The sequence below is a fragment of the Asterias amurensis genome, chromosome 7, assembly GCF_032118995.1.
Source record: "Asterias amurensis chromosome 7, ASM3211899v1".
Taxonomy (NCBI): Eukaryota; Metazoa; Echinodermata; class Asteroidea; order Forcipulatida; family Asteriidae; genus Asterias; species Asterias amurensis.
Genome location: NC_092654.1, coordinates 4,727,654 through 4,740,573, shown reverse-complemented (window position 1 = coordinate 4,740,573; position 12,920 = coordinate 4,727,654). Strand labels below are relative to the sequence as shown.

The 12,920-nt window shown below is 42.5% G+C and overlaps 2 protein-coding genes across 5 annotated transcripts in view; one reads left to right on the top strand and one right to left on the bottom strand.

Moving 5' to 3' along the window:
• Positions 1 to 12,920, top strand: part of LOC139939797 (MAGUK p55 subfamily member 7-like) — a 66,943-nt gene that overhangs the window by 16,891 nt on the left and 37,132 nt on the right. For all 4 annotated transcript variants that reach the window (XM_071935912.1, XM_071935914.1, XM_071935911.1 and 1 more), the window contains one exon: positions 7,661 to 7,779. In XM_071935912.1, the coding sequence (XP_071792013.1) occupies positions 7,661 to 7,779 (119 nt within the window). The remainder of the gene's footprint in view (positions 1 to 7,660; positions 7,780 to 12,920) is intronic.
• LOC139940161 (uncharacterized) lies at positions 271 to 6,135 on the bottom strand. Its single transcript, XM_071936449.1, has 2 exons — positions 6,082 to 6,135; positions 271 to 5,720 (listed from the first exon to the last, which is right to left on the bottom strand). Exon 2 carries the CDS (start codon positions 5,581 to 5,583, stop codon positions 271 to 273), a length of 5,313 nt encoding a protein of 1,770 aa, XP_071792550.1. The 5' UTR covers positions 5,584 to 5,720; positions 6,082 to 6,135.

The window sequence follows — 12,920 nt, the reverse complement described above, 5'->3', positions numbered from 1 at the left end:
TCGTAAGTCACAACTGAAAAGGTACTCACTTCTTTGGCAAGACTCTAGTAACACCAGGTGTCCATAATCTCTGAAGAAAAACACTAATAACTGCTGTTTTGATTACAAACTTTTCGGCTGAAAACTGTTACAGTAAAACATGGTCAAACATGGCTGAAAAAACCACATGTAAACAATAAACAACTACAGTCACTAGAGGGCGCTCTTCAACCTACAGTCACCATCTCACAGGTCACTGGCTCAGTGGAACATCCTCGCCCCGATGAGCGACTAGTCCTCATCATCATAACCTTCTGCCGGGTAGATCACTGCTATCTTTGTGATAGGCCTCTGGTATTCTCCGCTCTCAGTCTTCACCTTCACGTTCCTCACCTTGCCATCCAATCCAGGGAAGACCTCAAGAACCCTGCCGACACACCACTTGCCCCGGACAGGATTGGTATCTGACACAGTTACCACATCACCAACTCGTACGTTACGCCTTTCAGCTCTCCATTTCTTGCGTGGTACCAGGCAGGGTAGAACATCTCGGCTCCAGCGCTTCCAGAAAGAGTCAATAATCCTCTGAACAAACTCCACACGGTGTCTAGGATTTTTGGTCTCCTGGAATGGCCCCTGAGGAACATCAGTCGAAGCTCTTCCAAGTAGTATATCATTCGGACTCAGGTAGGAGCCATCATCTGGGTCATTTGGGATCCTTCCAATCGGGCGTTGGTTTACGAGGTTCGCAACTTCTAATAAAACTGTGTAAAGCTCAAACGGAGTCAGCACCTGAGCCCCAACAGCCCTTTTCAGCGCAGTCTTGCAGCTCTTGACTAATGCCTCTGCACACCCATTTTGATGTGGTGCTCTTGGTGTGATGAACTTCCATTCCATGCCTTTCTCTGCACCGAACTGTTTCAGCTCTTCGATGTTCCAACCTTGAATCATCTTTTGGAGTTCCCGTTGTGCTCCGACCAGTTGGGTTCCGTTATCACTAATCATCTGAGCTGGATAGCCTCGAATAGAAAAGAATCTGCGGAGCACTTGAATGTATTCCATAGTGGAACAGTCCACCGCTAGCTCTAGGTGCACTGCTCTGGTGTTCAGGCAAGTGAAGATCACTCCATAGTGTTTGGCTGTTTTGTTACGTCCAATCTTCACTTGGTAGGGTCCAAAGTAATCGCATGACGTGAAGTAGAATGGTGGTGTGTATGGTGCTAGGCGTTGCTTCGGTAAATCAGCCATGATCTGTGTCTCAAGTTTATGCTCTGCCTCTCTGCAAACCACACAGCGGTATTTGATCGTCTTGGCTAGGTTGTGTGCCTTCAGGATCCAGTATCTTTGCCTTGTTTTTGCAACAGTGGTAGCAACACCAGTGTGGCCCTGTTGGTGAATACTACGCACAATCAGAATTGAAATGTGATGATCATTGGGAAGCAGTGCTGGGTGCTTTGAAGTGTAAGACATCGTAGACTCCTGCAGTCGGCCTCCAACCCTTAAGATTTCTGCATCATCTGTGAATGGACTCAATGACTTGAACTCTCCGTTGGCCCTGCGCTTGTGTAGATTTTTCTGTGCCTTGGTAATCCAGTAGTTGGCAGCATCTGTCAGCTCTTGGGGTGAGAGCGGACCCTGTTTAGACTCCTTGTTTACACAAGACTGCATCTTGGCTCGTATGTTCTGGACAAATCGACGAACGTAGGATGTGACCCTGATTAGCTTTCTCCAGCTAGAATACTTCTTGCAGTCAATGGCTTCCTGAGTTTCGGTGGTGATGAATACAGCTTGGGTCTTGTGTCGTTCCTTATCTACCTCCATCTGGTTTACCCTCTCTGCATCTTTTGGCCACCTTTCTTCTGGGAAGCGCAGGAATTCTGGACCATTTTTCCAACGCTGGGTCAATTGTTTCACAGGTATTCCACGAGAGACGTCATCTGCTACATTCAGCTCTCCTGGAACATGTCTCCACTGTGAGGGATCTGTTTGGCTCTGAATCTCGCTTACTCGGTTGGATACAAATGTTTTGAATCCTCTGGCTTGGCTTCGAATCCAAGATAGGGTAATCATACTGTCAGTCATAAACACTGCTTCCTCTACTGGTAGGCGCATTTCTTCCATGATGGCCTGGTACAGCCTTGTACCCATAACTGCTGCTTGCAACTCCAATCGTGGGATGGTGAGCCTCTTCAGGGGTGCTACTCTAGACTTGGCTGCAATGAATCTGACATCATAGGTGCCATCATTTATCTGCCATCGGATGTAGGCACAGGCTCCGAAAGCTTCCTCTGAAGCATCGCAGAAGATACACAGCAAGGGCACGCCAACAGCATTCGACGGAGTAAGACATCTTTCAAAACTGATCTCATTCAACTCTTTCATCTCTTCGAATAGTTGAATCCAACTGTCATGATCTGCCTTGGGTATTTCTTGGTCCCAGTCCAGACCCTGTTGCCATAGATGTTGCATTCCAATCTTGGTACGGATGAGAAAGGCTGCAGCGAATCCAATCGGGTCAAAGATTTGTGCAATCTGGCTCAGAATTTGACGCTTTGTTAACTTTCTCTGCATCAGTTCTCGATCATCGGTGGACAAATTCTTGTCCAAGTCCAAGTTGACCTTGTAGTGGAATTCGTCAGTTTTGCGGTTCCATACTGTCCCCAGTACTTTCTCATCAGTTGTGGTGTCCAGGAACTTCATTCTCTCCTCTTCCTTGTCAGTGGTATTGTTTTCTTCCAGAGCTTCATTAGATAGCCAGCCCTTTACTCGGAATCCCCCTTCAGCTAACACCTCATCTATCTCACTTGTCAGCTTCTTGGCCTCATTCACAGTGTGGACGGAATCGCATATGTCGTCCATGTAGGTGTTCTCCTTTAAGACTTGTGCTGCATTTGGAAATTGTTTCTCGGCAGCCTCAGCTGTTTTCTTCAGGGCGATCTGAGCCATGGCTGGAGCGGGCTTATCCCCGAACGTCAGAACTGTTTTGACGTAAGTATCAGGTGTACGGTCAGTATTCAGGTCTCTCCACAAGAAGCGATGAACATGCTGATCACGTTTTGGAATCAGAATTTGGTGGTACATCTTTGAGATGTCTGCAATGACTGCCACTTCATTTTCACGGAACTTCATGATGACTCCAAATAAATTGTTAAGAAGGTCAGGCCCCTTGTACCAGTAGTCGTTCAGACATTGCCCGTGGTAGGTTGCTGAAGAATTGAAGACAATTCGGAGAGGTGTGCTTTTACTTTCTGGCCTCAAAACTCCATGATGAGAGATGTAGTGTACGGGACCTTTGTATGACTTCAGTTCAGCTTCAGACAGCTTCCGGGCAAACTTCTTTTCCACCATTTCCTTCATCTGGGCATCATAGGCTTCTGCATGACTTGTGTTTTTTGCAAGTCGGCGTTCTGTTGAATAGAGCCTCTTCTCTATCTGGATCTTGTTATCTGGTAACTGGTTTGGATCCCTTTTCCAAGGATAAGGGACGGTCCATCGGTTTCCATTTCGGGTACAGGATTCTTCTATTATTTTGGCTTCCTTTAGTTCTGCTGGGCTGAGCTTTTCTGGTTCACATGTGCAGGACTTCACGGCTACTCCCATAGCTTCAGTTTTCCAGAAATCTGTCATATCTACTGGTGTTGAGAACTTTACATGGAGAACTCGGCTTGTCTTGGTCTTGTTCCCAGGGCCGGTTCCAAAAATCACCCAACCAAGTGGTGATTGGCGGGCAATCAGATTCTGGGCTTCATGGGTTTCACCAGCATGTATGCTTGCATGATCAATGCCAATGAGTAGGTCTACTGGGCCGCTACCTCGATGGAGACTGCTTGGATGTAGTTTGAACAGTTTGGCCATTTCTGATAGGTCAACTTCAGCAACATCGTCGCTTATGCAGGGGATACCAATGGCAGTAACAGTGTAAGTTGGACCTTTGTACTTCGGACGAAGACGGACCTCATAGACTTTTGTTTGAAGCTCTTCTTCTTCTCCTCCCACTTTGGTGATGGTAGTAATTACATCCTTTCCTTTGAGCTTCAAGTTTTCGGCAAGGGACTTTCTGATCAATGTAATCTGTGCCCCGGAGTCAAGAAGGATATTTGCTGGTTGAGTAATCTGGGTTCCCATGATCTGCACTTGTAGGACTGGTAGCAATACCTCTGCTCGGGTTGTACTTACTGCAACACTGACTGAACCGGTGGCTTGCTGGGGAGTAAAATGCAGTAATTGATGGTGATAGTGTTTACATTGGAGTCCGTTCATCATCTCTGTGCATTGTCGTCTTCTCGAACAGGTAGACACGTTGTGGCCTTTTCCTGCCTTTTTGAGGCAGCTGAAGCAGACATGGTTCTCTTTAACCATCTTAAATCGGTTGGCTGGACTCATTCCCTTGAACTTGTCACACTGGTCTGTCCAGTGGCTGGAAGTGTGACAAACCCAGCACTTGTCACGGAAAGGCATTGATGTCGGGTCTTTCTGCTGAATCTGAATGTGATTGATGCTTGATCGGGGACTTTGACTCACACATCGTACTGGTGCCGTTGCTCTCATCCTCGATTTCATTTCCGATGACATCCAGTCTAGCAGTCCTTGTAGCGTCGCTATTTCTTTATCCCTTTCCAAGTGTCTGGACCACACCTTACGGTCGTCAGCGTTCATTTTCTGCTCAATGACTGCTAGCATATGATTGTTATCCATGTCGTTTCGGCGCCCCACCTCCTTTAATGTGTTATAGCTCCTTCTCACAAGATGAACTAACTCACAGAATCTGGCATCTTCCCCGTCTCGGAGTGGCTTGAACTTCATGATATCTTGGGTGACGGTGTCAGTAATGAATCGTGGATCACCATATATTGTATCGAGATACTCCCAGGCTGCATCGTAATCGGACCCCATTCCCTTAATCAGCTCCAACGGCTTTCCTTGTAGGCATGTACGCAACAGAGTGATGGCATCCCTCTTACCATACCTCTTATCAACCATATGTTTGAAGTCATCTTTAAAGATGGCGTATTCTCTGACATCCCCTGTGTACTTGGGCATCTTTGGCTTTTCCATTTTAAACCCACAGAATTTGTCGACATCATGGACTGCTGTATTAACTTTCTTCTGCTCTTCTTTCTGATCACTTGCTTCATTTTTGCTGATATGGCTATCGGATTCTGTTATCTGCTTGGCACTGGAAGTTGTACTGGTTTGCTCTGCACTGGATATTTGCTCGGCACTTGAACTGGACTGGTCATCACTGGAACTCGTTTTCTCTGCACTGGCACTGGGTTCTTCCTTCGGGTTTGACTCTTTCTCTGTAGGTGTTGGAGTTAGATGATCTTTTGCCTCACACTGTAAAGCTATGAACATTTGTTGGCATTCTTCTAACCACTCCTCTTCGGTAGTAAATTCATCGTCATCCAATATCTGCTCGGTATAAGCCTCATGCTTTTGAACTAGACTGTCATACACCAGTTCAAACTTTTCAAGCTCACTTGAAACTTCATCGGTTGCCCTGTTGCCTTCGATCATCAAGCGTAGGGCTTTTCCCTGTCTTGTGAGTGCCGCCTTGGCATTCCTTCTTTTGACCTTTAACTCCTTTACTGTTGAGTCGGTCATTCTGATACAGGTGCAGTACTCCCTTCTGATCCCGGGTTAGCAGAATAGAATTCGAATGTTGTGGCTCATCAAGGAGTAAGGCATTTAGTTGTGACACGGACTAGAGATCTTGCATTCGTATTTTAATGTAATTCGAACTGTAAATAAACATACAGAAAAGAAATCCTTAATACATGTGATCCTTAATAAAAAATGAACTTGTCAGTAAGAAAGTGGTTCTTAAAACTCCTTAGTTTCTCATAATAATCCAGTAGACACTTGGGATACATATTAATCTTTCCTTAGTTCTGAGTAATGTCAATCAATAATAAACAATCCCTAATTTCTCATATCTGGTCTGAAACTAGCAAAAGCTGGGAAACTTCTTATCCGTCAATGTACTCAATCTGCATGTAAACAAGTTGCATGTCCCTTTAATTTCAACATGAAAACCAGTAAATTATGTCTGCTCTAATAAGGGCTTATATCATCGTAAGTCACAACTGAAAAGGTACTCACTTCTTTGGCAAGACTCTAGTAACACCAGGTGTCCATAATCTCTGAAGAAAAACACTAATAACTGCTGTTTTGATTACAAACTTTTCGGCTGAAAACTGTTACAGTAAAACATGGTCAAACATGGCTGAAAAAACCACATGTAAACAATAAACAACTACAGTCACTAGAGGGCGCTCTTCAACCTACAGTCACCATCTCACAGGTCACTGGCTCAGTGGAACACAACTGCCAAGCGCCATTGGTTGTGGTCAGTTATTGGGTGGGAGACCATTTCATAGTCTTGGTTGATGGCTAGTCTGAAAATACGATAGGGCTCCTTAACATAATTTTGTTAAGATCTTCTTTAATTGTTGACTTTGAGCGTGGTAAATATCATTCAATCATGTTTGGATCAAAGTATGTATACTCAAAAAAGAGCTGAAAGCATGCTATAATCAAAAACTACAGCACCTCATCAGCAAGTAATATTTTAAGGGAAGCTTTCTACTATCATTAACATCAAACTGTGTAAGTTTAATGTAAATCTGTGGACATTGTATTTTGTGTTGTACAAAAAGTACCCAGACCCGTTAAATCAGCCCTTGGTCGCCAAGGGAAATTTGTTTTCAAAGAATAAACCATTAATTCTGGAAGTGTCGTGGCCGAGCGGTTAAGAGCACCACCTATTCGGTGTTTCTGATCAGCAGAGTGTGGGTTCGAATCCCAAGCCGATCGCGCTGCGCTATTGAACGATCAATTGGTCGCGCAGCAATCGGTCGATCGCGCAACAATCGGTCGATCGCGCAACAATCAGTCGATCGCGCAATGACATCTTTGCGCGATTGATCGATTGCGCTACAAGTATTTTTTCCCGTTATCAGCGGATCGCGCAGGAAAGGCTTTGCGCGATCTACCGATCGTGCAGGAATGGGTTTGCGCGATCGACCGATAGTGCAGGAAAAGTTTTGCGCGATCAACCGATCGTGCAGGAAAAGTTTTGCGCGATCTACCAATCGTGCAGGAATGGGTTTGCGCGATCGACCGATCGTGCAGGAATGGTTTCGCGCGTTCGACCGATCGTGCAGGTAAACTATTCCTTAGGGCGATTTCTCAAAGCAATAAAATTCATAGCAGGACAAATTTTCAGTATCACCATAGTGATTTATATAGTGACGTCACACTACGATTGATTTGCAGTTACAATCAATGTTACATCTTTGTGAATTCGGCCCCGGAACATCAGCCGATCGCGCCAAACAATTCCTGCACAATCGGCCGATCGCGCAAAACCATTCCTGCACAATCGGCCGATCGCGCAAAATCATTCCAGCACAATCGGCCGATCGCGCCTAGCCATTCCCGCACGATCGGTTGACCGCGCATGTTCGTTGCCGAATGTTGCGCGATCGACAGATTGTTGCGCGATCGACCGGTTGCTGCGCGATCGACCGATTGCTGCACGACCAATAGATATTTCAATAGCGCAGCGCGATCGGTTGATAGCGCAGCGCAATCGGTTGATCGCGCAGATTGACCGATCGCGCCCAACACAGCTATTATTATTATTTATTATTTAATTCTCTTCAATTTCTCATCGTAGGCCTTCTGAGATTACTGGGTTCCTTAACGGAGCTCGGAGATGGATTCCACGGAAGGCAAGATGACTTTATGTTCTTACAGAATGTCCTGGCAAGCCCGGAGTTCCACGCTCTGTTTAATGTAAGTCTTGTCTCTCATACTTCATCATGACAGTCACAACACAGAATTTAGTGTGCTTTCACAAGGAAGTTACATGTAACCTGTTCCTTATACCGTAATACTGAGTCAAGGCAAGGGCAGACTGACAGTAGTGTGGAAAGAAAACAATCTAGATTGTTTATCCTTGTTAGTGCAACATTTTTAAAGACACTGGACACCTTTGGTAATTGTCAAAGACCAGTCTTCTCACTTGGTGTATCTCAACATATGCATAAAATAACAATGTGAAAACTTGAGCTCAATCGGTCATCGAAGTTGGGAGAGAATAATGGACGAAAAACACTATTTTCGCACAAGTTGTGTGCTTTCAGATGCCTTGAACTTGAGACCTCAGCTGAGGTCTCATCTCAAACTCAATTCAAATAATTTAGTGAGAAATTCTACATTACCTCAAAGGAAGCCGTTTCTCACAATGTTTTATACTATCAACAGCTCTCTATTGCTTGTTTTAGAAGTAAGTTTTTATGCTAACAATTATTTAAAGTAATTACCAATAATGTCCAGTGCCTTTAAAGGCAGTGGACACTATTGGTAATTACTTACTTGGTAACGAGTAATGGGGAGAGGTTGGTAGTAAGAAATATTGTGAGAAACGGCTCCCTCTGAAGTGGAGTAGTTTTCGAGAAAGAAGTAATTTTCCACAAATTTGATTTCAAGACCTCAGATTTAGAACTTGAGGTCTCGAAATCAAGCATCTGATGCACACAACTTCGTGTGACAAGGGTGTTTTTTTTTCTTTCATTATTATCTCGCAACTTTGACGACCGATTGAGCTCAAATTTTCACAGGTTTGTTATTTTATTCATACGTTGAGATACATCAAGTGTGAAGACTGGTCTTTGACAATTACCAATAGTGTCCACTGCCTTTAAGGTTGTGTTTATTACATAGAGGACTTTTGATAAAAAAATTTTTCATTTAACTCAAACAAGTCAGTCATTGACAAATCTTAAAATAATGGAAAGTTTTGTAACAACTCTTTTTGCTGATCAACTGATTCCTTATGTTTTTGTTGTTTTTATTTTTTCAGTTTTATATTTAAAATTATAGAAAATATTTTATTTACACATTTGCTTGCCCATACACTACTAAATTAGCTGAAATTTATTAAGCTGTACGTGTAGACACAGACAATCATGAGCTTAGTATGACTGGCTGAGTTTTTGCCTTTGACCGAAGGGTTTGACATACGTGTACTATGAGAAGGTGTTGACACATTTGAGCCTAACTTGGACAGTGTGTTTTGAGTTTTGAAAAATACCATTCCCATGATAGAAAGTTTGTAAAATCCAATCAAAGTGTTAAATCACCCAATATGGAATTAATCTTCTTGATCAATGTTTTCCCTATTTTCAAATTTTGCTGTCATGTTTGTAAGGAAATAAGTTATCTATCATAATTTACTTCTTGTCATAATTTGTCTTGCTCTTGAAAACAAAAAGACAAAGTTGGACGTCTCCCGGATATTAATGTCTTTGTTTTAAGTGGGGATGTGTTCGCCAGAAGCGCATTAGGCCATTGCGTAGGAAGTGGTTGTCTAGGTAATGGGGTGAACTTTATATAGGCTGATAAAAGGATGAGGGATAATTTTTTGTTTTATATGAAAGGAATAATTTGTTACGTACAGTATGTAAAAAGCTGCATCCTCCCAGAGTTGTTTCCAGACTTCAATTTCCCAGGTTTGTTGCATCATTGCTTGAGGCGTTGCCATGGGGGGTTAATCGTATGAGGAGCAGATGTTTTCTGGACAGGGACTTCAAAGCAGTGTATACCATGACTGATATGTGCCAGAGGGTGTGTGTCCCCCCCCCCCTCACCACCCCTCTCCCCACCCCCCCCCCATCCCCCCCCCCCCACCAAAAAAATAAATAAGCCTAACTAATGTTACCAGCCAAAACACCACATCATACAAACCCTCTCGAGCCGTTTTTGTCCATTAGAAAAAAAGCAAGACAGTTCTCTAAGAAAAAACTCTACCTGGCAAGTAGATACACACAAGGTGTTACCGCAAACCAAATATATATTGAAACCTCACCATGCAATGCCTCAAATCCTACATTAGAAAATTGTTCAGCAAAAAATGTGTCCGAAAGCGCAGCTCTATGAACTTGGCCCCAGGTATTGATCTCGTAAACATGATGAGAAGGTGCTTATCACTTTTACAAGCACTTTACAAGCACACGTAGTCAAAACATGGTTAAAGGAACACGTTGCCTTGGATCGAAAGAGTTAGTCTATAAAAAGTGTTTGTAAACCGTTTGTTATGAAATGCATATGGATAGAAAGATGTTTTAAAAGAAGAATACAATGATCCACACAAATTTGCCTCAAATTGCGTGGTTTTTCCTTTTACTTTGTGAACTAACACGGTCGGCCATTTATGGAAGTTAAAAATTTGACTCATAAATGGCCGACCGTGTTAGTCGACGAGGTAAAAGGAAAACCGTGCAAATTCGAGGCATGTTTGTGTGGATCATTGTATTCTACTTTTACAACATCTTTCTAACCATGCATTTTACGACAGACAGTTACAAACGCTTTTCAAAGACCAACTCGACCGATCCAAGGCAACAACGTGTTCCTTTAAGAAAGATGTAATGAAGTTACAGCCAGTCTTTTGTGAAATATACAATGAGAACAGGAAGTATAGGGGTAACGGGGAAGGGGGGGGGGGTAAGTGGTAGAAGGGGGTAGACAAGGGTGGTTATTTACCAGGCTGCGGAAAGTGCTAGGTCATAATGCACCTTGACGATCCTCAGCTAATTTCCCTGCTAATCCCCAGTGGATGCTGAGATGTGTTAATAGATGGTCTGCAGGCCCCCCTCTACCCTCCTTCCACCCTCTCCAGGTAAACCTTAAAGGAACACGTTCCCTTGGATCGTGTGAGTTGGTCTATGAAAAGTGTTTGAAACTGTTATAAAATGCATATATGGTTAAAAAAGATGTTTTAAAGGAACACGTTGCCTTGGATCGGACGAGTTGGTCAAAACAAAAGCGTTTGTAACCGTTTTTTATAAAATGCATATGGTTGGAAAGATGTTTTAAAAGTAGAATACAATGATCCACACAAGTTTGCCTCGAAATTGCGTGGTTTTCCTTCTACTGAGCGAACTAACATGGTCGGCCATTTATGGGAGTCAAAGTTTTGACCCCCATAAATGGCCGACGTGTTAGTCGACGAGGTAAAAGGAAAACCACGCAATTTCGAGGCATGTTTGTGTGGATCATTGTATTCTACTTTTACAACATCTTTCTACCCATATGCATTTTATAAAAAACGGTTACAAACGCTTTTCAAAGACCAACTCGACCGATCCAAGGCAACGTGTTCCTTTAAAAGAGGGACAAATGTTTTTAAAGTAGAATATAAAGGTCCACACAATATGCCTCGGAGTTGCACAGTTTGCCTTTTAAGTCATGAACTAACATAGCATGCCATTTAGTTGAGTCAAATATTTTACTCCATAAAATGGCTGACAGTGTTGGTTTGCAAAGTAAAAGGGAAACCGTGCAATTTGGAGGCAAATTTGTGTGCGTCTTCATATTCTACTTTTAAAACATCTTTCTAAACCATTTTGTAACAAACGATTTCAAACACTTTTTATGGACAACTCGATCCAAGGCAATGTGTCCCTTTAACCATTAACTACAATATCAGTGTATACACAGCTGAGATGTACCAAAAAACACTGACTCACGGGATCATTGTATTGTGCAGTCGTGTCAAATGAAACTCTAAGCTTACGCCAATAATTTTACCGCTTACATCAGCACCATTAAGATGACATTGCAATTATACTTAATTGTTCTTTACAATTTAATTTAATTCATAATTTAGAAATTTTTGGTTAACCTTCAATAATGTTTATTATGCCATATTACCACCTTTGTCTTGTTTCTGTGACAGAACAGCCAGAATGAACACAAATCGCAATTTTACCTAAGGGCCAGACCGTTTTCCCCATTGGCCTTTGTCAGTTTGTTGGGCTTCATTTGTCACTTTGCACAAATCTGCACTTTTGTAAAAAAAAAAAAGTCCACAAATGTTTGTGACTTCATGTTTGTCACACCAATTAGTTGTTTTGGGAAACTATGTTTTAACTGATTCCACCACAGTGATAGGATCCCAGACTTGAAGGGGATACCATCAAGTGTCAATCTTAATCTGTTATCGTTGCCTCTAGTCTGATTAATGTGACCTTTGGAAAAGCCCCCATGAAAAATGGCTCTAAATATTTCACAGATACGCTCTGTACATGCTGTATATGTTGTTGTTGTTGGTTTTTTTTTTGTTTTTTTGAGAAGAGTTGTTGTTTTTTCCATTAAAACATTTCCCCTGCAGGCCTTTAGAAATTATTGGTTAGTAACTAGGGCCAAATTTCTTGACGGTGCTTACCAAAGAACTCTGCGTTTTTGCTTTAAAGTGCTTGATTCTTTGTGTCCTTGCAGGTCGTAAGCACAGAACTGCACGATAAGCAGTATACCATGAAACTGGTCCCAGGCACAATACTTTAAATGGCAGTGACAGAGGCAATTGCCTCTGAAATGCCCCTGATATTTGCCTTGCCTTGCCTTGCCTTGAAAAGTCTCTCTTTAAAGGCAGTGGACACTATTGGTAATTACTCAAAGTAATTATAAGCATAAAACCTTACTTAGTAATGAGTAATGGAGAGCTGTTGATAACATAATGAGAAACGGCGCCCTCTTAAGTAACATAGTTTTCGAGAAAGGGGTAATTTTCCACGAATTTGATTTCAAGACCTCAGAATTAGATTTTGAGGTCTCGAAATCAAGCGTCTAAAAGCACACAACTTTGTGTGACTAGGGTGTTTTTTCTTCCATTATTATCTCGCAACTTCGATGACTAATTGAGCTCAAACTTCCACAGGTTTGTTATTTTATGCATGTTAAGATACACCAAGTGAAAAGACTGGTCTATGACAATTACCAAAAGTGTCCAGTGTCTTTAATATGTATCAGTTCTTTTGACAAACACACACATTCAAAAGAGATTACTAAGATGTGATAAGTTGATGTTTTCCCTCCTTAAAGTCTCCTTTTAAACATCATTGGCTTTTGAAAGACCAAGTCCACATATTGCA

What these genes read in the sequence shown, in the direction of transcription:
- LOC139940161 (XM_071936449.1), bottom strand. Translation starts at nt 5,583, where the DNA reads ATGACCGACTCAACAGTAAAGGAGTTAAAGGTCAAAAGAAGGAATGCC.